Source organism: Anthonomus grandis, chromosome 3, assembly GCF_022605725.1.
Source record: "Anthonomus grandis grandis chromosome 3, icAntGran1.3, whole genome shotgun sequence".
In the NCBI taxonomy this organism is placed as follows: Eukaryota; Metazoa; Arthropoda; class Insecta; order Coleoptera; family Curculionidae; genus Anthonomus; species Anthonomus grandis.
Window position 1 is genome coordinate 27,306,109 of NC_065548.1, and position 25,877 is coordinate 27,331,985.

The 25,877-nt window shown below is 31.5% G+C and overlaps 2 protein-coding genes across 3 annotated transcripts in view; both read left to right on the forward strand.

Annotated features, from left to right (window-relative positions):
* LOC126734272 (pyrokinin-1 receptor-like) overlaps positions 1-25,877 on the forward strand; it is a 534,619-nt gene that overhangs the window by 182,308 nt on the left and 326,434 nt on the right. For both annotated transcript variants that reach the window (XM_050437817.1, XM_050437818.1), the window contains one exon: positions 24,621-24,810. In XM_050437817.1, the coding sequence (XP_050293774.1) occupies positions 24,621-24,810 (190 nt within the window). The remainder of the gene's footprint in view (positions 1-24,620; positions 24,811-25,877) is intronic.
* On the forward strand, positions 2,830-4,353 carry LOC126734275 (uncharacterized). Its single transcript, XM_050437824.1, has 2 exons — positions 2,830-3,595; positions 3,663-4,353. The coding sequence occupies exons 1-2, from the start codon at positions 3,229-3,231 to the stop codon at positions 3,971-3,973; spliced, it is 678 nt and encodes a 225-aa protein (XP_050293781.1). The 5' UTR covers positions 2,830-3,228; the 3' UTR covers positions 3,974-4,353.

Consider the following 25,877-nt stretch of genomic DNA (forward strand, 5'->3'; position numbering starts at 1 on the left):
ACTTTTTCCCAAATTGTAAAACTACATTCAGAATTTAGACGTTAATATATTGTATTTGTAATTTAAAAATTTTTTATTTGTAAATTAATACCTGATTATAAAGATATAATGCTCAATGTCTAAATGTCGTTTATAATTAGTTTGCTGTAGTACAATATAATATTTAAAAAAAAACACCACTGATTAGTTGCTAATAAGGGCAACGATTTTTTTATTTAATTTTTAAGCACCTATTTATGATAAATTTTAAACTTCTAGCAAATAAAGGCATTATAATTATTATTATTTTGTTTTTCAAAAGCACTAGCGAATTTATTCCAGTTAGAGCCTCCACTCTGTATATACTATATACAATGAAATGGATAAAACCGGAAGTCAACATTTAACTGCTTTTTATCACAAATTTATTGCTATTAAATTTATGTACTGCTAATTAATTTTAAATTAATGGTTATCAAATCTATGTAAATAAGACAATGTATTACATTCAGATGCACCCGACTTCTGTAATTATCTAAAAACTCTCAAGCAATAGGGCTTTTTGGATTATAGGTAGTGTTACAACCACCCATGTGGTTACTTTAGCGGCGTAACACACACATTATTTTATTTATTTTTAGGCAAAACTATAAATATAATTTTTACCTACAGCGCCTTTGACGTAACAAACGATGATTTAAAGCTGTAATAATTCTTACCATCACAATATCGTTAAATTTGCCACAGGAATTGCAGTTCAGAAAGACACAATTCTAAGGAATATGCATTTTAAAATTTCTAAGCCGCCTAGAGAGGAGAGGTGCGCACGTGCCTATTTTTATGGCTGACTTTTTAAAACTTGGTTTTCTATTAAAGAGCGTTTGAAGAAAATCTCTCATGCCTATGAAATTCTAATGGTTAATCAGAGAAAAAAAGTTTTGAAGTTTTTAGAATACGTTTTTAATTTACATTACTTTATTTTACAATATTTTAATTTAATGTTTAATACTCTTAACAGCAGCAGCTTGAGCTCCAAATAATTGCCATCTGCATCAATATACTTATCCGCATATAAGGACTTCTGTACTTTTTAATCAATAGGTTTTGAATAAGCAATTTATTTACAGGGTCGCTTAAATAAAAGTCCAATCAATTGTGGTCGAGAGATCAGGGTACCGGATCTCCTCGACCTATCCAACGACGGTGATAGTTTTCATTCAAAAATTGCCTAGTAGGCGCGCTATAATTCACCCGTGCACCATCGTTACCTACTTTAGCTGCTTCGTTATCAGTGGAATATTCTGAAGTAACATGGAGAAATTTGCTTCTAAAAAATATTTGAATACTTCTATGTCAACCTTTGAAGTAAGAAAAAACGGACCACTTATAAAGTCTCTAATTATCCTTCTCCAAACTCCATTCATACCATTTTGTTTAAGTTCTGTTTCATCGGTAAACAGTTTAAACGATGGAAAGTTCTAATTTTATTGCGAAATGCCATTCTTGGAGAGTAATCCATAGGAAACAAATCTTGAACTCTTTGCTAATAATAGAGATGAAACTGATATATCTTTAAAATTTACCAGATTTTTATGTGACTTGTTTCTTCCGCTAAAGCAATTTGCAAAAGTATTAGTACTACCAGATTCTCACACTCAATTGAACGCTCCTCCATATCATCATCATCCACGTTTAGTCTTCCAATATGTGCGTAATTTGAATTTAAAAATCTTATTTCACACAATCTAAAATGAATATTCTAAAATAATTATTCCGGCAGATGTCTGTTGGAAAAACAATGGACATAAAGACATCTTCCTTTAAAGCATTTGCAGTTTGCGAGATCGAACATCAAATTTATATCAGCCAATATGCTTTGTACGCAAAATTAATGCTTACAAAGAATTTTTAAATTTAGGAAATATCGACAATACAACATTTTTCTTAATACAACATCATCTCTTAAATACCAAATCTCGTTGACGTTAAATTTAAGTTCAAGATCACCTTATCGTTTCTGATTAACTATTAGAATTTCATACGCATAGCAATTTTTCTTTAAACGCTCTTTGCTTGAAAACAGTAAGCAACAAACAAGTAGAGGCAACTAATAAGCACGTTCTTCTATGATATACGCTACTGACAATTTTAAAATTTTTGGTTATGAGGATTATACCTAATTATATTCTTTTGCCCTTTGTCAAGTTTTTTGAACTGGTAAAAATCGTTTTACGAGCACCAACTCTAAAAGACTGATTGAGTAAATTGGAGTAAATTACGCCCCTGAAGTTGCGTTCAGCATTTTTTAACATCCTGAATACATACACCAATAATTTTATACACATTTATAAAGTTATAACATATTTTTTCGCGAATGCAAAAAGATGAGTTTTAAAATATTTAATTTACTAAATATACAGGGTGTTTGGCGGAGGGTTAGCCAAACTTGGTGGGCGTATAGATAGGTTCAGATAGAAGATATTTTCTTAATAAACTTGTGTTCTAAAAGTCTCGGGTTTTTTTATATCATTTATTTTCTGTTATTTTTAGGATTTTCAAAAAATTATGCCTTTTGACATCTTTAAATTTTTTTAGCACATTTTTCACGTTTTTTTTACATTTGTATTTTGTCTATAATGTATCCTGAATCTAAAAAAATCAATATGAAGTACAAATAATACCGAAATAATTCGTTTTGAGCTCAAAAAGTTAATACAAGTAGCAAAAAAAGTTTTGAAAGGTAACTTTAACTTAACTTTAACTTAAAAACATCTCCAGTTAATACTCTTTTCAATGATATACGATGTGTAACACAAAGCCGACTAACTTGCCACAATTCATGACTTAAAATTACAAATTTTATTAAAACTGCGCTCCCCTGGCTCTAATACATGCCCTAAGTAGCCGTCGCATTTCCACTGTCGTAAGACGAAGCCGCATCTCTTTTCTGATAGTTTGAAAAGCGGCATCGATTCTTTGAATGGTCAAATGAGGATATCGTGGAACATGCTAATGGGATTGTTGTTGTGATAACAACAATATGTGCTACATATTGTTGTTGTCATTTGACATTTGTCATTTGTCGTGGTGTAACTTTTTAGCTTTCTTACGTACCCAAGTCGTTAATTTAGTATTGTATCGTTTCTGTAGTTGTTATTGTTATTATTAATACTGTTGTTATTTTTGCTGTTAATTAAGTTTTTATATTGTTTTTGTAACTTTCCTTATTTTCGTATCATTATCGCCACAATGGCTGCATACACTATCGAAGAATACGCCGATATTGTCTTTGCTTATGGAAGAGCCAATGGTAATACGCGAGAAGCACAAAGAATTTATGAGGAGCAATACCCCAATAGGCGTGTGCCCCACCACAACACTTTTGCTAACACTTTTCGTCGATTAAGGGAAACAGGCAATCTAAGTTTTCAAGAACCGAAAATCAATCGGAGGCAGTATGATGTTGCTGTAGATGAAAACGGAATTCGCGTATTCGATGAGGATCCCACCACTAGTACAAGGAAAGTAGCTACAGATCTGAACATTTCTACATGGAAAGCATGGTCAGTTGTCAAGGCAGAAGGAAGGCATCCTTTCCATTACACCCCAGTGCAAGGTAATTTCTTACTACATCAACAACTTAATTCCGCAATTTTTACTGGCATCGTGATACTCTATTCTAGGTCTTCTACAAGCCGACTATGAGCAACGGGTACAATTTTGCCGCTTTTTGCTTCACGCAGACGTTGAAAATAGACACTTTTTAAAAAGCATCTTATGGACAGATGAATCAACATTTACACGTGCGGGGATATTTAACCAACATAATTTACATTATTGGGAAAACAAAAACGTAAATCCGCATTTGACCAGAGCCAAGTCTTTCCAAACAAAATTCAGTGTTAATGTTTGGGCAGGTGTGATTAGGAGACACCTCATCGGTCCACACTACTTGCCGAGAAACCTCAACGGGGACAATTACTTACATTTTTAACAAAATGATCTCCCACAATTATTGGCTGATATACCCATATTTAATGAAGGCCCGTCTTCCAGAATCTGGAATCGTCTTCCAGAATGACGGGTGTCCTGCACACTATCGGGTCGCCGTTAGAGAATTTCTGGACAATACTTTTCTCAATTCGTGATCGGAAGAGCAGGTCCTATCGCATGGCCTCCACGGTCCCCCGATTTAACCTCTCTCGATTTTTACGTATGGGGACGTGCGAAAGAACTCGTGTACGAGGTGGAAATTGACAATCTAGACCACTTAATTCAAAGAATCAATATCGCTTTTCTAACCGTCAGAGAAGAGATGCGACTTCGCCTTACAACAGTAGAAATGCGATGGCGATGTAGGGCATGTATAAGAGCCAGGGGAGCGCAGTTTCAACAAAATTTGTAATTTTGAAATAAATACATAAAATTTAAAAAATATTTTTTTTCACTTTATTGTTCTTTAAAGTCATGAATTGTGGCAAGTTAGTCCGCTTTGTGTTACACATCGTATATCATTGAAAAGAGTATTAACTGGAGATGTTTTTAAAACTACCTGAACATATTGATAGATTTTAGTTTTTTTTTGCGTCAAGTTAAAGTTACCTTTCGTAACTTTTTTTGCTACTTGTATTAACTTTTTGAGCTCAAAACGAATTATTTCGGTATTATTTGTACTTGATATTGATTTTTTTAGATTCAGAATACATTACAGACTAAATACAAATGTAAAAAAAAACATGAAAAATATGCTGAAAAAATTTAAAGATGTCAAAAGGCATAATTTTTTGAAAATCCTGAAAATAACACAAAATCAATGATTTAAAGAAACCCGAGACTTTTAGAACACAAGTTTATTAAGAAAATATCTTCTATCCGAGCCTATCTATATGCCCACCAAGTTTGGCTAACCCTCCGCCAAACATCCTGTATATGACCTTCGTGTATGACTTTTATCGATCAACCCCTAATGCTAATGTATCTATCGGTATATATACATATATATATTAGATGTTTCTCTCTAGGGTTTATCTCTCGGTAATTACTCTTAGATCCAATCCTTCTTGAGAACCAAGACTTGAACTTTAATTCCCAATTTAATAAGAAGTTTAATTTTTATTGGACCTATATATGTACATTTTGCTTCTGTTTAAGCATGTGAAAGCAAGCTCCATACCACATTTAGTTCTATGTTCTACTAGATTTTAATTAGGAATTTAAAAAAATTATAGTCGAAAATGCTTTAATTTAAAAATAAAAATCGGATTATTATAAATTATGCAGTAGAAATAAATATTAGACTTTAAGGAAAATTTCTTAGTTTTAGGTCATACTTTTTCAGATTTAGCCATTTCCTTAAAATCACTTTCTTTCTTTTTCTCTAAGCAGCCCTGATTCCTATTATATTATACTAAATTTGGGAGAAAATAATTGATTAGTCTCTTTTCTCAACACTTCGATTTGATAAAAGAATGTTGTGGCTATTCATTTTAAGAATTTTCCACCTATAACCTTATACACTGAAGCATTAAGGACAACATTTAGACCATCAACAAATAGCAAAAATAAAATACTTTAACAAATCTTTTAAAATCCTGTTTTTATTTCTCAGAAAATATGCATCGATCTGACAAAATTTTCTATTATCCAGATTACCTGCCTTTTTAGATTTTCCATGCATCTGGTTAGAGCTAAAACTTAATAGGAAATGTTTATTTAGCTTATGGATTAAATGCATTTTATTATATTATAATGTATTTGGTGTTATTAAAGATATTTTATCTATTTCTCGGTGATCTCATTTACTAAAATATAAGTGATTTATAAATTTATATTATATTTATTAAACGCCTCCTAGTTTTACAAACATAAATAAATAGCTCTTCCAATTAAACTATAATCACGCTCTATAAATTTCTCTTTAATTACGCGAATTTGTAAAACAAACTTGAATTTGACTTGAGTGTAATAAAATATTAGTCTAGGTAATTATTTTAAAGGCGAGAAGGGTGTTTAAGGCTGATCAAAAACTAAAGTTTTGGGTGAGTTTTAAATCCTTTCGCTTATAGTTCTTGCTGACTGTACCGATAGGTTATGCCTTATAATTCAATTAAAAAATAAATACAGGGTGTTATTTAAAGGTATCTCATAATTTAAAAGGGACATACCTGGACCAATTTTAAGTCAAAAAGTTTATATAAACATGGGTCCTAAAATGATTAGTTTTTAAGATACAGGGTGTTAAAGTTTTTTTTTTCGTTTTTAATCAATTTTTCAAATACTGTTTAAAATATTGAACTGAAATTTGGCACAGGATATTATGGCATAAAAACACATTTTTATGTTTACCTACTTTTTTTTAGCAACCAGTGGCGTAGCTACGATGAATTTTTAATACAATTTTACAAAAAAAATACTACGCCATTGACTTACGAAAAAAATTATCATTCAATTATAAAAAAAAAATTCCTCCATGACTTTTCCCATAAATCTTACCGTTTGGGTGTAATCGTTAAATTAAAAAACGTCTTTTATGCATAAGATGCATCTTTAAAAATTATGGAAATAAATCAAGTTAGCTTTGCTCGTTCCCAGCAACTGTTTTTTGTTGTTGTAAACATTATGACACTGACATTAATGATTATTTTTGATTGTGTTAAGTTTGATTTTATTTTCAGTTTTTATTAGGTACATTTTTCAAATATTTATTTTCAAGCTATTTTTTACAAACTGGTGACCAAAAAGCAACAACAATTAAATACAATACATACATACATAATTTACAACAAATGTTGGAAATGACCACCTCTTGCCTCTATGCAGGCTTCTGCTCTTCTTCTCATATAATCACGAACTCTTTCGAAAATTCCAGGCGTGTTTCGTATAGTTTCACGTCCGTCAATAATTCTATTTCTTAGTTCTTCGAACCAATGTTTTTAGGTGTCCCCACAAAAAAAATCTAGGCTATTTAAGTCAGGTGATCTAGGTGGCCAAAACTGTGGTCCTCCACGGCCTATCCTTTTATTTCGGTAGACTCTATTTAAATGCTCACGAGCCAATATTCTAAAGTGAGCTGGAGCACCATCATGCATAAACCAAAGTTCTTGCTGTAACTGAAGAGGAACATCTTCGAGAAGCAAAGGCAAATCATTTTGGAGAAAATTACAATAATTCTGTCCGTTAAGGCGTCCTGGTAAAAAAGATGGTCCAATTAAATGATCGGATACGATACCGATCCAAACGTTTATTGAAAATTGTTCCTGAAAATGTGTCTCTGTAATCGCAGGAGTTTTCTTGAGCCCAGTAATGATTATTATGGAAATTCATTATTGCATTTCTGGAGAAATTAGATTCGTCCGTAAACAAGATGTTCGCACCAAATTGATGATTTTGTGTTACTTTTTGGAGATAACATCTACAAAATTGCGTACGCGGTTCATAATCTCTAAGAAGCAATGTCTGAACCCTTTGTACGTGAAAAGGATATAACAAAGAATCCCTTAAAATTTCCCATATCGTCTTGTAGCAGATGTTCAATACCATACCAATATTTCATGTACTTGTGGTCGGATCCTCTTCAACTGCCGGTGTCCTAACTGTACGGGGCCTTCCCTCGGCAGAATTAGCCTTAAAACTCCCAGATTCAGCCAGACGACGATGAATGTTTATAAATATTTTTCTATCTGGAACAGCGCGATTAGGATACCTTTCTTGATACAAACGCCGCGCCTCCATAGCATTACCATTGGCAAGTCCATAAAGAAAATGCATTTGCGTCATTTCCAAATTAGAATAATCTACCATTTTTTAACTAGTACAATTCACGTTTTAAGATCCAACGGGTACTAAAAACAAACTGTCAAGAATAATCACTAACGCAAGTGTCATAATGTTTAAAACAACAAAAAACAATTTCTGGCAACGAGCAAAGCTAACTTGATTTATTTCCATAATTTTTAAAGATGCATCTTATGCATAAAAGACGTTTTTTTAATTAACGATTACACCCAAACGGTAAGATTTATAAGAAAAGTCATGGAGGAATTTTTTGTTTATAATTGATTGATAATTAAAATAAAATCATAATTTTTTTCGTAAGTCAATGGCGTAGTATTTTTTTTGTAAAATTGTATTAAAAATTCATCATAGCTACGCCACTGGTTGCTAAAAAAAGTAAGTGAACATCTAAAAAATGTGTTCTTATGCCATAATATCCTGTCCCAAAATTCTGTTTAATATTTTAAACCGTATTTGAAAAATTTATTAAAGACGAAAAAAAAAATAAAACGTTAACACCCTGTATCTTAAAAACTAAGCATTTTAGGATGTAGGCCATGTTTATATGAATTTTTCGACTTAAAATCGGTCCAGGAATGTCCCTTTTAAATTATGACATACTTTAAACTCTAACACCCTGTATATACAATAAAATAATACATGAAAAGTCAAAATAACAAAATATATATAGTTTGCAATTTAATTTTTGATTGTTAACATATCTCTGTTTTATAATTTACTCCTATTTGAGTGTTAACGATTCACTTAATTAGTTGAATTCTGTTTTGTTATCTTCTCTATGTATAGTCCCTAATGTCAAACTAAATGAATATCGCATTTGTATAATACCATATTTCATTTCATACCCAAGTATGATACAATGGACCTTCCCAAATCTTCCTTTAATGGCCAAAATTTGTAGAACAAAGAGTCCTCTTGCCGTTGTATAAACTCGTTCTATTATCTTTTGAATGCCATTTGGCTCTTTGCCATAGAGAGCAATTAATTTTTGTGTTTGCTGATAGTGATAAATTAGTTCCCGGTTTACTATTTAGCTCCTCTTATTGAATAAATATTTATCATTTATTGAATTTATTAGATGAATATTTAAAAGTTTTTATTCTAATTTTATAAATAAATAAATAAATAAGGCCTTTATTTATACCATATAATGTTACTGTTAGTTACCACTAATGTTACATTACCACATTACCACATTATATAAGGTCCAGTTCAGAGATCTATTAGAATCTTTGATGTGTCGCAGATGCCGCAATAACTAGTCCGTGCGCCTATGTCGTATTTATTGTCGCCTGATATACATGTTTAAATGGCAAAATTTTATATTGTTTATCCATGAAATCATTTTAAATATATGTAAAAACCCATGTTTTATAGTATTTTTTATTTTTCTTTCGAAAATATCCATTTTTAGAAAGAAAATAATATTACAAGAAAATAATATCAAAAAATTGACCGCGGACTAAAATCCAAGCATCTTATAAAGTATTTTAAACACTCCAGCACTCACAGACTTGTCACCTCTTTTTAGCCAGTCTATTAAACAAAGATAAAACACCTGCGTTCTGGCGATTCTTACTTCAGGCTGTCCAACTGATTTTGTATCTCTCTCTGATTTTTAAGATACGGGCCAACCCAACCCAACCCAACCCAAATAAATTTTTGGGCTGTTTTTGTATTACTTTCGTCCTGTTTTTAAAGAGATCTTTAAGAATGGGTCTATCGCCTTTAAAATAGTTGTTGGATGGGTCTATCACCTTTAATAGTTGGGAGGGGGGGTCATGTGAGGGTATTATTATTTGATGAGTTTTGCGGGTTTTGCTTTTTACACGTTTATGAATGTGGAGAATTTAGAATTTGGCCTGTATTCGTTTAAATTTTTTGCAGTTTTTACTGTGAGGAAGTGTGTTTTTTTTTATTTGTGTTTGTGGATTTGTTTTGGTAATATACCTAAAGACCTTAAAACGTTTCGACCCTGGGAAAATAGGCAGGAAAAATTGGCAAAAAAGGAAAGTGTTTGTGTGGGCTTATGGAGACCGTGGGTGCACAAGAAAGACAATAACATTCGTGATGAAAACAATGAGAGTGATCTGGACAGTGATTTAGACTTACATAGTTCTGATAGTTCATTTTCTAGTGTTGAAGAAGCAAAAAGAAGCAAGGGAAGTAGAAGCTACAGGGGAAAATCAAGCAGTTTTAAAACGTAATTATTTAAGTACAGACACCAAACAAAGTTATCTAATGATCTAATGCTAAAATTATCTAATGATAATGTGGTACAATAATATAATAGTGATATATGTTATTTATTTTCAAGTATCATACTGTATATTAATTTGTTATACAATGAATTATTATTATTGTTAAATATTTATGCAATACTATTGCACACGTATGCACGACAATTATGTAGAACACTGTTTTTAAATAACTACTAATATACCAGATATCATCGAAGAGAGTAATATACAATGGTGTAAGCGCATTTGGCATTCTTATTTATAATTCCTAAATCGAACCTTCACATGGCGACCCTGCCAGTGCCAAACACCATTTTTTAGTGCATTTTTCAGTAAGAGTAGTAATTGTTCTATATGTATATAGTACAAAAAGAAAAATGTTTATAGTAAAACCGTGGTAAAAGTATGGGAGCTAGTTGCCGTAAAGTGTGCTAATGTACAGTAACATACAGTGTGAGTCAATATGGGTACTACTAACACCAAGCATGCTGAAGTCACGGACACAGGTGTTGTAAACTCCAATTTTATAGTGGAAGAACAAGCTATGTTGTAACCTTGGTGTTACTAAAAATTAGGAAGGCTTACCGCAGAAACATGAAAAGAGACTTGTCAAGAAGTCTTATGCTGAAAGCTCCAGTTGGTGATGTCTAAGTAAGACTATTACATAGTGGTTTGTGTTTGTAAGTCCGTGTTAGTGAAAGAAGAAACAATGTGTTGGTGTAGAAAAATATTTTAGTAAAACCTGAAATCAGTGACATTAAGGACGAGTGATTAAACGCCACCTGTTTATTGGAAGATGGAAGAAGGAAATGTAATGGAGATTTGGCATCCGTCCCAAGACATGGACCACACAAATGTTATATTATAGTTGGTATGTAATTTTATTTATTTGTGTATATTTAGGATAAGATTTTTTGGCTATTTAGCAGTTTTAAAATATTTTTGGGGGTAAAACTATTTTTTTTTATTAGTTCATAAAGTAATCGAAAGTTATAATATTATAATATATTATAAAGTTACATATTACATATATATAGCTGAATAATAATTTTTATGTTGGATTTTTGTTTACATTTTTCATGTACTACTATTATGTTAGATTTTTTTTACCGTAATTTAGGCTAAATTTAGTTATTTTTATGTCATCAGCTTGGGAAGAACTTTATACCAAGTTATCAAATTTAAAAATATTAATTACTAACGAATCAAAAAGAGTCTTAAAGAAAAAAATACCTAAATCAGAGGAAATTAAAAAAGAAGTTAGGGATAATTTACTTAAATACTATAATACCTTTGTGCAACTTGTATTACATGATTACAAAAATTTAAGTCAAGAACAGTATTTTGCTATTAAAAAACTTTTTTCCGTGTCAAGAGATAAAGTAGTCAGGGTATATCAAGTATTAAATGTTTCGTATAAAATACCTACATCGTGCACTGAACTAATTGATCCAAACGTGATTGAGGAGGATATTATTGACAGTGAAAACTCTTCAGAGGGTTCAGACGAAGAAAATACAAACACTGAAATTAAAATTGAAACTGGCAAAATGGCGATGACTAAAATGGATTTTTTTAATTTCACCAGCAGGGTTTTGTACAATGATTTTGATGGCTCAGCGGATAAACTTCGATCTTTTATTGACGCACTAACTTTAATCCAAGAAAATTGCGAAGGGCACGAAGCAAATGCCGTGGCTCTTATTAAAACTAAATTAGTTGGTAAAGCAAGAGACCTTATTGGCGATAATGATACCATACCAATTATAATTCAAAAACTAACAAGCAATATTAAGGGTGAAAGTTCGCAGTTAGTTTCGGCAAAATTATTAGCTCTTAAACAAGGATCCAGCGATACATCAAAATATGCATCTGACATAGAAGCTTTAGCAACAAGCTTAAAAAGAGCGTACATAAATGAAGGTGTACCAGTAAATGTAGCAGAGGGTTATACAACTAATATTGCAGTTAAAGCCCTAAAATCGAATGCAACCTCAGAAAGATCCAGGTTGATAATGGAAGCAGGCACATTCAACACAACTCAAGACGCCTTGACAAAGTTTGTTAGCGTCGAAACTGAATCAAAAAATTCTACAGTCCTTTTTACACAAAATCGATTCAACAATAGAGGAAATCCAAATTATAGAGGTCATTATCCTAGGGCGCAAGGACAATGGAAAAGAGGATTTAATAGAAATCCTGAAGTTCCTATCCATAATAATTATCATGGTGGCCATAGCAGATATAGAGGTCACAGGGGCTATTCTCAACGAGGCAGAGGAAACTATTCTGTGCGCAGCTTTGAGACAGATAATTCGGGAAACGATTATCTGTCCAATTATTACCCCAACCAGGTCCATTGGGGGAGCAATAAATATTTTTAACATGGACCTATCGTTGTCAAATTTTATCGTCGTTCAGACCCAAATGACACAAAATGAAACAATAACATTAATCGTAGATACTGGTGCCGATATTTCTTTAATTAAGCGAACAAAAATCGATAAAAACCAAATAGTTGACAGAGCAAATGCTAGCAGGATAAACGGTGTTACAGAAGGACATATAACTTCCATAGGTACTACTAAAACTGTAATGTTTATTGACAATTTTTCTTTAAAACAAAATTTTCACATAGTTGAGGATAATTTTCCCATACCAGCAGATGGAATTCTTGGTAGAGATTTTATTACACAATATCAATGTCAATTGGACTACTCTAATTGGACAATGCAAATAAGACTTCATAATAAATTAATCTCTATACCAATTCATGACAGCCCTGCAAAAGATATGTTAATTATCCCCCCGAGATGTGAAATAATTAGAAAAGTAGAAAAGTTAAAATATCTTAAAGAAGATTCGGTTGTATTAAATAACGAAATATCCCCAGGCGTTTTCATAGCATCAACCATAATTTCTAGGTCAAGTCCAATAACTAAAATTCTAAATACAACATGCGAAACCATAACCATAAATAATCCTAAAATTGTAACCGAACCCCTAAAAAACTTTTCGTGTTATCTATTGCATTGTAATCAAAATAACCGAAAAGATCAACTATTAAAGGAATTAAATAAAAACATCCGGGAATGCGCGAAAAAGGAAACCACCGAATTATGCATGGAATTTGCTGATATATTTGGGTTAAAATGTGATAAATTAACAACAAACAATTTTTATAAACAAAAAATTAAATTAGCTGATGAGCAACCTTTCTATATAAAAAATTATCGAACACCGCTTTCCCAATCTAAAGAAATAAATGCACAGGTAAGTAAAATGTTAGAGGAAAACATAATAGAGGAATCTAATGCCGTTTACAATAGTCCAATCCTTTTGGTACCTAAGAAATCTAAGGGTCATGATAAAAAATGGCGACTAGTAGTGGATTTTAGAGAGGCAAATAAGAAAATTATCCCTGATAAATTTCCATTGCCTCGAATTGACGATATTTTAGACCAACTAGGCCGTGCTAAATGGTTTTCAACCCTAGATTTAAAGGCGGGCTTTCATCAAATACCACTTGCAGAAGAATCTAGAGATTTTACAACTTTTAGTACAAGTACAGGTAGCTACAGATTCACAAGGTTACCATTTGGCCTCAGAATAAGCCCAAACAGTTTCCAGAGGATGATGAATATAGCATTTGCTGGAATAACACCTGAAAAGGCTTTCTTGTACATGGATGACGTAATTGTAATTGGTTGTTCAAAAAATCATCATTTACAAAATTTACGTAGTGTATTTGAAACGTGCAGAAAATACAATTTAAAATTAAATCCCGAAAAATGCAATTTTTTTTCGCAAGAAGTTACTTACCTAGGTCACAGGATTACTAGTAATGGAATTTTGCCTGACGAGTCAAAATACGACATTATTAATAAATACCCAGAGCCTAGAAATGCTGATGAAGTAAAACGCTTTATAGCATTTTGTAACTATTATCGCAGGTTTATTCGAAACTTCGCAGAAATTGCAAAACCTCTTAATATGTTAACAAGAAAAAATACGCAATTCGAATGGAGTGAAAAATGTAAACAAGCTTTTATTTATCTTAAAAATTCGTCGCCTTTAGTGTATCTCTTTTCTATGAAAGACCCATCTTCAGAACTTACCAGGATGCGATTAGATTTCGAAGAATATAATTTTGAAATTGAATATATTAAAGCAAAGGACAATGTAGGAGCAGATGCATTATCGAGAATTTGTATTAGCGAACTAAGCGATTTGGCGATAAATAACAAAACAGTCAACGTATTTGCAGTAACACGGGCAATGGCAAAAAAGGATACTACCTTAACAGAAGATAATAGCGAGAATGCTAGCATGCCGTTTACGGTTAAACCAAAAGTCCTAGAGACTTTAGAAAATAGTAATGTTTTAAAATTAGCTTATGTAAAATTTAAAATTCAGCATAAATATCTATGGATACTTATGGGTAAGAATAAAGATTTTATGATCGAGGATAAAATGTTAATCAGTAATGACAAAACATTCTTAGGAACAGTTTTGTCTAAGCTGGGAAAAATGGCTGCTGATTGCAACATTAAGGAACTAAAGCTAAAAATAACAGATGAAATATTTAAATTGTGCACAATAAACGAATTAAAAAATATTGCTTTAAGTAAATTAAAAAATCTTACTATTTTTCTGTATGAAGAGCCCAAAATTATTAAAAATAATGATGACAAGTTAGCGTTAGTACAGGAATATCATGATAATCCACTTACCGGAGGTCACTGTGGTCAGAAAAAATTGCTTAAGAAGCTAAGAGCAAATTACCGATGGAAAGGAATGTCCCGCGATGTCAACAAATACGTTAAAAAATGTCAAAAGTGTCAAATTAATAAGAGAAAAATAACTTATTCAGAGCCAATGGTAATAACACCTACACCACAAAAAGCATTTGACATCACATGTATCGACACGATTGGACCATTCAGAAAAACTCCTAACAACAATATGTATGCAATAACAATCCAGTGCGAGTTAACTAAATTTGTCAAAATAATCCCTATTCCGAATAAAGAACCTAAAACTATAGCTAGGGCAATGTTTAATGAATTTATTCTTAATTATGGCCCAATGCAGGAAATCAGAACCGATATGGGCACTGAGTATAAAAACGAAGTACTTACATCACTTTCTGAACTTCTAAAAATTAAACATTCTATTTCGACAGCCTACCATAGTCAAACTATAGGTGGTTGCGAAAGAAATCATAGAGTCTTAAATGAGTTTCTTAGAATGTACATAAACGAAATGCAAGACGATTGGGATGAATGGACAAACTATTTCAGCTTTTGTTATAACACAACTCCCAGTGTATATCACGAATATACGCCATTTGAATTAGTTTTTGCACGTAAGGTTGATTTTTCTAATATTTTAAATGGTACTTTGATAGACCCTGTATATAATATCGACGCATATTATCAAGAAGTCAGATATCGCTTACAAATTGCAAATAGACGAGCCAATGATTTTATTCAAAAAGCAAAAGTTCAGCGAAAATTAGAATACGATAAACAGTCTAAAGAAATATATTTAAAACCCGGTGACTCAGTACTTTTAAATAATGAAAATAGAACGAAATTTGACCCTTGGTATAAAGGCCCTTTCGTAGTAGAGGAGGTAGAAGGTGTAAATTGTATATTAAGTAATAGTAAAAGTGACGCTAAAGTGAAAGTGCATAAAAATAGATTACAGCATTTTTATAAGTGATTAAAGTGAAAAAGCCATTTTCAGTGTTTATCGTAGAAAAATTAAAAGAAAAACAATTAATTATGTCAATTATAGCAGTTGTACCGAAAAGAAAACGTACTAGTTTTAATTTACTAACCTTGTAACCTAATATTTTATAATACATATTATGTACTCATAAGTCAATGCAAAGCTTCGCAAAAATTGAGGTTCATAATTTAATAACTTAACACGTATTGTTTAGGCTTCGAAATAGTTAAGAATTATGTAACATTATTTAAATTAAACAACTTAAGTACATGTGTACTTTAATTAAGTAGTAATAAGTTTATTTAGGTAATAAGTTTGTTTAAGTAAAATCAGGGTTAACATTTTAGGTTTCATTTTTAAATTAAACAAAAAAAATATTTAAATCTATACTCGATCGATAAATACTTTTCTTTTCTATCCTTTCTTTATTATTTATTTTCTTTCTATTATTCCTCTTATCTTTTTCTTAACACTTTCCTTGAACCTCTAATAATTTTATTTTTATTATAAAATAAAAGTGTAAAATGTAGTAAAAAAACGCATATACCTTATGAATATTTATTTTTGTACGAAAGTACTCCATTTTTATTTCATTAAAAATGTAGTTCATTCTTTCAAAAGGGGGAGATGTGGTACAATAATATAATAGTGATATATGTTATTTATTTTCAAGTATCATACTGTATATTAATTTGTTATACAATGAATTATTATTATTGTTAAATATTTATGCAATACTATTGCACACGTATGCACGACAATTATGTAGAACACTGTTTTTAAATAACTACTAATATACCAGATATCATCGAAGAAAGTAATATACAATGGTGTAAGCGCATTTGGCATTCTTATTTATAATTCCTAAATCGAACCTTCACACTTAGTTCACAAATGATTGTAGTGCTTTGTAAAAAACAGCGTTTTTAACAAGGATACCCTATAGTACTATATGTAAAAAAAGGGATTAAAACAAATACAGAGGACAGAATAAAAAAGAAAGATGCAGGATAATCAAAGGGACTTGACACGGATATTGCCAAATTGCTAAGGAAAGGTGTGTATTCTAAATACAAAAACAATGAGGTTCTGACCATAGAGGTGGTTAAGGACACTTTATCGGCAAAGGAAAAACATTTCTCAGTTTCAACCTTGCGGAGATACCTGATAAAACTTGAATTTTAATTTAAATTTAAAATTAATCAGGATAATTAGAATTTAGAATTATCATGTGGTGTATAGAATATTTGAAGAAAATTAAAACATTTGGGAGGAAGAAAGATCTATATATTATTTAGCCGAAACATGGTATGATACATTTATGATTGATGTATGATTTCCATTCTCTGGGAAAAAAGTCCCTTTTTTGCCATAGTAAGAAAACCATATTTTTATTAATTAAACAAATTTAAAATTTTGTTTTTTACAGCTTACCGCCCCTGTTGTCTTTCAGCGACACAATAAAGACTGCTTCTTCCTCCATTCTCTGGAAAAAAGTCCCTTTTTTGCTATAGTAAGAAAACTCTATTTTTATTAATTAAACAAGTTTAAAGTTTTGTTTTTATCAGCTTACTGCCCCTGTTTGTCCTTTAGCGACACAATAAAGTATATATAATGTAATGCTTTAGTATCTATATGCTGATGTGCGAGATGAAGTTGGAATCCATAGTGGCAACAGAGAAACTATTTCCTTCCTTAATGGAAGAAACTGCTAAAGAACAAAGGCAAAAAAACAGAATTTAGAAAATTGTATTAACCCTTTAAGCCAGATTCAAAAGAGTGGTTAAATTTATAAAAGTATTTAGTATTCTCACTGTAGTTTTAGGATCCAGTATACTTAAAATGTAGTGGTTTTAGTTTTTAGTATAAGCATTTATTTTTGTTAATTTTCATCTAATCTCTCCTAATATGCACAGTAACTAAATATGAGGCAAACAAATTAATAAATATTACATTCAGGATGTAAAGTGTGTTTTTTTTATAAGTAAAACTTGTGTCTTTTACACGCATAAAATATAGACAGCTAGCTGATTTTTAATGTAAAAGTTTATTTTGAAAAATATACTTCCACTTTTCTGACTACATAATTACTTTTTATCAAAAGAAGTTGGTACTAAATATAGAGATGGGGGTTTTCATGAGTACATTATTATAATAATATTATATCATAATATGTATTAATTAAAAAAAATTAATAAAGAACATTGAATATGGCAGCCAAAATCCATATTAATAATCACCACTCAGTAAAAATAAATCTCAATACCCAAAAAAAGGAAATAAAAAAAATAAATAAAATTTAATTTGAAGAAACCAAAACATTTTACCCTTTTGGGTCAAAAGGTAAATATTTAATGCCTTAATCCACAGAATAAATGGGCCTAAGTAATTCGTACCACCTATTCTCTTATCACTTGCTATAAACACCCCACTGCTGGCGCTAAAAACTAAACTTATTAAATTAAAATTTTTGGTTAAACTCATTTAACAGTTATTTATTTAATGAAATCATTAAATATCGTTTAGAATATTACTTTATGACTCTTTCCACATAAAATTTTGCGATTTAAACATGCATGTCATGTGACAATACAAGCAACATAGGCACATGGACTATTCGCGGCACATCAAAGATTCTAATAGATCTCTGAACTGAACTATACCATATAATGTTACTATATTAAAGAAATAGAAATTAAAAAGTATCAATTTGTTCTAAATATGTAGACTAGCGAAGTCTAGCAAAGTAATGCTATTTTACTAAACCAGCCATACATATATCTATATTCAATTTAAAGCAGAATAAAACATAATATAATATTCATATACAATATAATGGCGCAAATGTAATAATAACAAAAGTATATTGGATATACTTAATTAAAAAAATGAGAAAATGAAAAAAGAAAGCTGCTAGTTATTATTAGATTTTGAAAAAATTGGGCAAAATAAGTGTTAATAGCATCATGATCAAAAAGGTGATGGAGTAAATCCTTTTTTCTTAAATCTAAAGTATGAATATCTAAATTGCGATGTTTTACGACTATTATTTTAGGAAGCAATAAAATTAAATGATTTTGCTTTTTCCATCTTATTATAATAACTGTTAGATTTCTCAGGTTTTTATATTTATTCCAATTATTGAGACTTCTAGAAGCTTTACACCTTTGTAGGACTCTATTTTTATCTTCAATTAACATTCTCAGATTAGGTGTAAGCCACTCAGCTTTTGGTTTTCTAATTTTACATATTTTTATAGGATGTTTATTAAATAGTTTGAAAATAAAGTTATTTAAAATATTAATTTTATCATCTATTTGTATTTATTATGGAATGTCAATCTAGTGATTGAAGATTACTAAGAAAACTCTGATAATGAAATGTATTAAAAGAACGATTACGTAACAATTTTTCCAATAATTAGAGTATCATCTATTTTACAAAATATTAACCGATGATCAGAAATTTAATCGATGTTTAAGGTACCGCAAGATTTTAAATTTGGTAATATAGAAATAATTTTTGGATCTATCGAACTACTCAAGGTGTCTGTAATTATTGTTGGTTCATTAATTATTTGTGATAAATTATAGGTTGCCAAGCACGTCAAAACTGGATTTAGAATGCGACAAAAGTTAATGTTAAAATCACCAAGACATAAAATTATCAAAGTGAGAGCAAATATATGACATAACGTTATCAATGTCAGACATAAACGACATTATAAATCAAAATTAATTTTATGACATGGAAAAGTATTTTTAACATGTGCCAAAACTACTCTTTTTTTATCCTGTGCTCTATCTTTGCTATTTTATTATAAAGCCAGGTATCTTAATAGATTCAAATATAATTCAGTATATATTCATTATATACCATTCATTATATATTAATAGGTTCTTTCATAGATAATAATGCAGAGTTAATCTTCTCGTTAGGTATGATTTCGTGGCAAAAACTCCAAAATTATTTTGTTGAATTAGAAAAGAAAGCTCATTAAAGCCGGTAAATATAGACCCGATATTTAATTATGCAATTCTAATTGCTTATTGAACTCATTTCTCATTTCAAATGTTACACAAAACTACTTTGCTGCAATTAACTAACTGTAACTAAACTAAGAACTTTATTCATAAATACAAAGGATTAAATCCAAAAAGCAAAGTACAAAAAAAATAGAAAAAGATAAAAATAAAGAAAAAATCATCTTTTCAGTTAAGCTGCTTTACACAATTATCTATATACTTGTAAGAAGTTATGTGGGTAATCTGTATACGTTATGAATTTATTTAAAGTTAAATATATTTAAATATACCCCTTAAGATTCTTATTAAAATTAAAGGCAATCAATATCAAAATACGCCTTTATAAGAGTGACAGACACGTAAGTATAAGCCTATCCTCAAATCTTATTCATAAGAAAAAAACAAAATTATGTGGCTTCAAAGCAGTATTAACAAATTAAGTTATCGCCAATCCAAAAAATAATAAAACCAACTAAGACAAAATTAGTAATAAAGCTTTAGTGTCAACTATGTAACAACTCTTTTCTAATAAAAGTAAATCCCAGTTGAAATGGCACAATCAATATTATCTAGATCTATTATCAGACAATATTATCTTATATCAAACTTAGCCCGACTCCGCCACCTAATTAGTAGTAGTAGTAAGGGTGGGGGAGCTAGAACTCGGCAAGTAGGCCTGAGCAGTCCCTTTTCGCCAACTCCAGAATCACCCACGGCTACGCCTCCACTCTCAATGCGCAGTCTCCACTGAGTCGGCCCGTCCTTCTAATAAAGGCTTCCACGTTGTCCCGTTGACTCCACCTATCGCAGATACGTAGTATGTGGTATGAAGTTTCCTCCCCTGTACCGCAATTCGGATAGAGTGGGCTTTCTCTTATACCAAGAAGGTGTAGATGCCTGTGTAGACAGTTGTGCCCGGCCAGGACTCCCACCAAGTCTTTGATACTTTGTCGGGTCTTTGTTAGCAGTCGCCTTGCTTTGAGCGGTCATGGTCTGGTATCATTTCCTTGGCCTGTCTACATCCTTCTGTCCTTCTCCAATTCTTCCTTGTTTTTTCCCAGGTCCAATTATTAAGTGCCTGGGATATTTGTTTTTTGCTAAGACCGAGACAAGATTCGGGACCTACGAAGGGATTAACGGAATCTTGTCTTGCCAGTTCGTCGGCCCGCTCATTGCCCTGAACACCTTGGTGTCCTGGGACCCACCTCAGTCCGACTTCCTTGTGTGCTGCAAGCCTTTCCAATGCGTCTCTGCATTCCTGGACTAGCGCTGAGCTGGCCCTGGGTTTCTGAATCGACTTGAGGGCAGCTTGACTATCGGAGTAGATGCAAATATCCCCGTTACTTTCCAATGCCTCTCGTTTGTTCGCTACTTCGAGTATAGCAAACAGCTCCGCTTGGAAAAAGTGTTTTCCTGGCGGGAAGGATTCTTCTGTATTCGTTTTTATCCTGTACACTCCGGCTCCAGCTGAATTGGTGCTTTTCATCCATGATCCATCAGTGTAGCAGGCCTGGAAACCACTTGGCTCTTTAATTTGGTTCGCCGACCATTCTTCCCTTGTCGGGATTTCGATTTATAACCCCTTCTTTAACCTTAGTTTGCCACTTTCTGTAGTACATCTGGATGTTAGAATTGGTATGTTCTTACACATCCTGAGAGCAATCAACATATAGTCTTATCCTAAGTGAACATTGCGCCACCCTCCGCCATCTCTCATCCTCTTTTACGCCGCCATGGCCTCCCTCTCAATGCAGACTGAGAGGTCCGGTAGCCCAAGAAGAATATTTAGTGGTGCCGCAGGTGTTGTTTTCATAGCTCCAGTAATTCCGAAGAAGACCAGTCTTTGTAGTCAGCTTTTAGGCGTTGGTGACCTTCAATGCGGCTGGCCACCATACCACGGATCCGTACGAGATCCTCGGTCATATGACTGCGGTATAAAGCCACTGAAGAACGTAGGGTTTAAGACCCCATCTTCTACCTTATGTTTGCCGTAATTGTCATATTAGGGCAGTTGCCTTATTTACTGCCTGTTCTACGTAAAATTTAAACGTGAGTTTGCTGTCTAAAATGACTCCCAAATATTTGACCTGCTGCCTTAAAGTTAGGCGAGCCTGATTCATAATGGGAGGTTTAAAGCCTGTCAAACTCCGCCTCTTAGTAAAGAGAATGAGCTCAGTCTTTTCGGGGTTGACCAACAGCCCTGTCTCCCGACACCACTGTTCCACTATCCTGCACGCGTCTTGCATTCTCTCACAGACTGTGTTCACGAATTTACCCGTGGCCATCGCTAGTCCATCGTCCGCGTATGCCTGTGTATAGAATCCTTCAAGTTCTAGCTTCCCGAGGAATTTTTGGCGAGATTTCAGTCCAGGTCCGGATCTGGTTCCTCGCCCCAAGGTGCAGCGTATCCTTTTCCAGGAAAGTGAGTTTTAAGGAGAAGCTCGATGGTCTAGTTAGACTCTATATAAAAGTTAGATAATAAAAAAGGTAGAAAAACCTTAAAAATTAGAAAAAAATTAAAATGTTAACAATTTTATGTGAATGTTAATGTATCTATTGAAGGCTTATAAATAATTTTTTTTTATATTTCCGACGAATGCCGTCTATTTTTACCGTTTTTTGTTTACTGCTCTTACTGTTTATTAAAATTTGTCTTATTCTATAGTTTTCAGTATGATTTTGTGGTTCGATCGGTTATATCACTCTTTTAATAGCGCTTATTTCATTTTTCTAATTATTTTATATGAAAAAATGGCCCATGTTTACGAAAGCAATGGACCAGTAGACATACTACTTACTTATGGAAACCTAACAAAATGTATGCAGGTTGTATTCGGAAAGGTTTCCTTTATGAAATAATCCGGCTCCACCTATGTTTGTAAATTTAAATATTAAACTTCGTGAATATTCAATAGAACAACGAGGAAGCCACGCTGGAAAGGCTGCTCAACCTGAAATGTTATAAATTAAGTAAGATATTTTAGAAAAGGTGAATACAACTCAATAATGACTACTAAAGCTTTAGCAGCTCAAGTTAAAAGTTCTAATAATAAAATTTGGAAGACAATACAACAAGAACAGTAATATCCTCACTATTTGTTACAAGATTAATTACGCTTTAGATGGGATCTGGAGAATCCTAACTTTTACAATTGCCTTCGATTTTTAATGGAATTCGCCAATATTTTTCATTGAACCACTATCAATCTCCACTTTAATTATTTGTTATTGTTTACAATATTCTGTGCATATAGAAAATTTCACGGTAATTTAATTGGTCAACCGGTTTACAACTTCATATTTAAGGGGCTGAAGTTTCGAGAGGCATGGAACCTTGAAAAAATTGGTTGAAAGTGAAGAAACACTAAACAATTTTAGTTTTTGGTGTTAATTTAGCTAAAAATATTAGCTATAATATAATATTTTAGCTATAAAATATATTATCAACAGGAAAACTCTACAAGCGTTACAACCTGAAGATCTAGAAGACTTGTATTTTACCCGTGTCTTTTAGAACCCTTTGGTAGAAATGAAGATATGAAATTAATTTTGTGTACAGGCGGAGCTACATTTATACAAGATGGAGTACAAAATTTCCACAAGAGTCATGTTTGAGCAGTAAAAAATCCGCATGCTGTAAAAAGATCTAATTTTTAATATAGATTTCATTAATTGTTTGAACTGGCGTGGTAAATGGCAGTCTTATTGGCTTACTTTTTTCAACCTCGACTGACTAGTAAATTTTGATTTTCTTTAACACAATCTGCCAAAATTTTTAGATGTTGAGAGCTCACATGATGAGCTCTACTACAACTTAGACGAGAAGTTGATGAATATTTAACTAATGGATTTCCATTAAATAGACAATTGAATCCATTTATTGGCCTCCCAGGATTTAACGCGTTACAATTCTTTTCTGTATGATTATTTTAAAGAGTTGGTATTTCATAATGAGCGGATTTAAAATTATTAATAAAGTTGTGGATTCGCCAAGCAATATTGTGTTAGTCGAACACATGGGGATAATTTTGAATCTTTTTTTGTTAAAACATTAAAAACCATTTAACTTAATGAAATAATATAATAATGTGCTCTTCTATAAACTGTTATTTTGCCACTTATAGATAGGTGGTTTTTGGTATATTAACTTCTTTTGACAAGTGGATATTTTGGATATTAAATAACATTTAAGTAAAGTAATTAACCCAATTAAAATTATAACTATGGATTAATTTTTGAAATAAAAAAAATATTTTTTTACTTCTGAAATTTATTAGGTTTTTTTTAACATATTTTTCTTATGCTTTTCTGGTTTACTACCGCTTTGTAATATCTTCTATTATTCTTTTGTTCTTTTAATCAATAACTATTTTTAAGCAATTTACTATGCCTTGTTTTTGGTGCTCAACTTTTATTATTCAATGAGATATACTTATTTATTTCAACATTTTTTCAAAATGGAGCTTATGTACATGCATTTGTTCCCTTCAAATGATGATATACCAGTAAGTGATATATGAACAATGTGACCCTATATATAAAAAAAGGTTTCTTTAGCATTTTTTATGATTATTAGAAGTGAAGATATAAAAACTGACCTTTTCTATGTTCTTTAATTTTTTTTATTGAATTTTTACAATAAAATTTGGTTTCAAACATGTTTATTTTATACTACTCATATTTTTTTATATATATTCCTATTCTATATTTTTTTTCTTTCACCAGATAGTTCAATTAATATAAGTTTTTTTGATACAAATAATATGAAACAAAGAAGAAAAACATCGTTTTCTAAAAAAAATCCAATTTTTTCTATGAATATTATATAAATATTTATTATTTCCAGATATCCTTATGTCTTTGGTGGATTGTTTTGCTTCCTCAGAGGCCTCTTAGCAGAAACGTCTGGCAATGCCACCGTGCTTACCATCACTGGATTTACAGTGGAACGTTACTTAGCCATATGCCACCCTTTTCTTTCCCACACAATGTCAAAATTATCAAGAGCCATCAAGTTTATTTTAATTATTTGGGTGGTAAGTAATATTATTATTAAGTTGTTTTTTTTATTAAATCCAGGTTGACACAATAACGAGTGGGATTTATTTTTATATTTATTCATATACCTACGTCTTCTTATTTGCGGAATATCGTTTTTCTTACACGAATATAAAAAAGAAATGAAAATAACTTGGTCAATAATAAATTCAGATGTGCTTTGTGTAAAAAAAATGTTTACCTAAATATTCTATTGATATAATTTATTAATTAGTTAAAATAAGATTTTAGTGTATTTATTTTACTTATTAAATGAACCAAATGGTACTAAATTAACAATACCGAATCAGCATGATATCACGATTTATTATTGCAATATTTAACAATTAATTTAATTGAATATTTTCATTACAATATTTTACATGGTTAACTCTATATTAAACATGACGCACGTCTTATTTTAAGGTCATTAATCTACGATCCTTTTAATGATAAGTAAATTTCATAGTTTGCATTTTGTCGTCATTATGTCACCTTTAGCATGCCGACACATCTTTTTTATAAAATTTCCTAATCGAAACTATTAATTTTTAAAGTTTATTTAGGTTCTATGCTTTTTCTTTTCTATAAATTCCTATTTATTTTAAAACGGTGGGAGGTAGATTACCTCAGCAGAGATTTAAATCCCCAATTCATCAATTCGATTTATACAGGGTGTCCCAGCGAAAACAAAACAGAGGTATTTTTGGTATGAAAAAAAATTTTTTACAAAAATCTCGTCGATTTTATTTTCGAGGGGGACAACTTTTCCTTACCAAGGCAACCTCATACCAGTAACCCTCTTCGAGGGGGTGGGATCACCCCTAAAATCTTAAATAGAAAAAGGGGTCGTGTGATACCTTATTTTAAAGGTCTTTTGATTCTGAATATAACTGCCAAATTTGAAGTGGCTAAAATTTTTTATCCCGATATGACAGCTTGTCAAAATTGTAGAAACAGCGAAAATGAAAAAGGTATTTTGAACTCTGTTTTGGATAATATTTTTAAAAGAATAAGGAAGTCCTAATTTCAAAGGGGTCACTTATTAATTAAGAGGCCACCCTAA

Bases quoted from the DNA above. Each gene is read 5' to 3' on its own strand.
- LOC126734275 (XM_050437824.1), top strand. From the start codon at position 3,229: ATGGCTGCATACACTATCGAAGAATACGCCGATATTGTCTTTGCTTAT. The intron at 3,596-3,662 runs GTAATTTCTTAC...ACTCTATTCTAG, and splicing joins CCATTACACCCCAGTGCAAG to GTCTTCTACAAGCCGACTAT.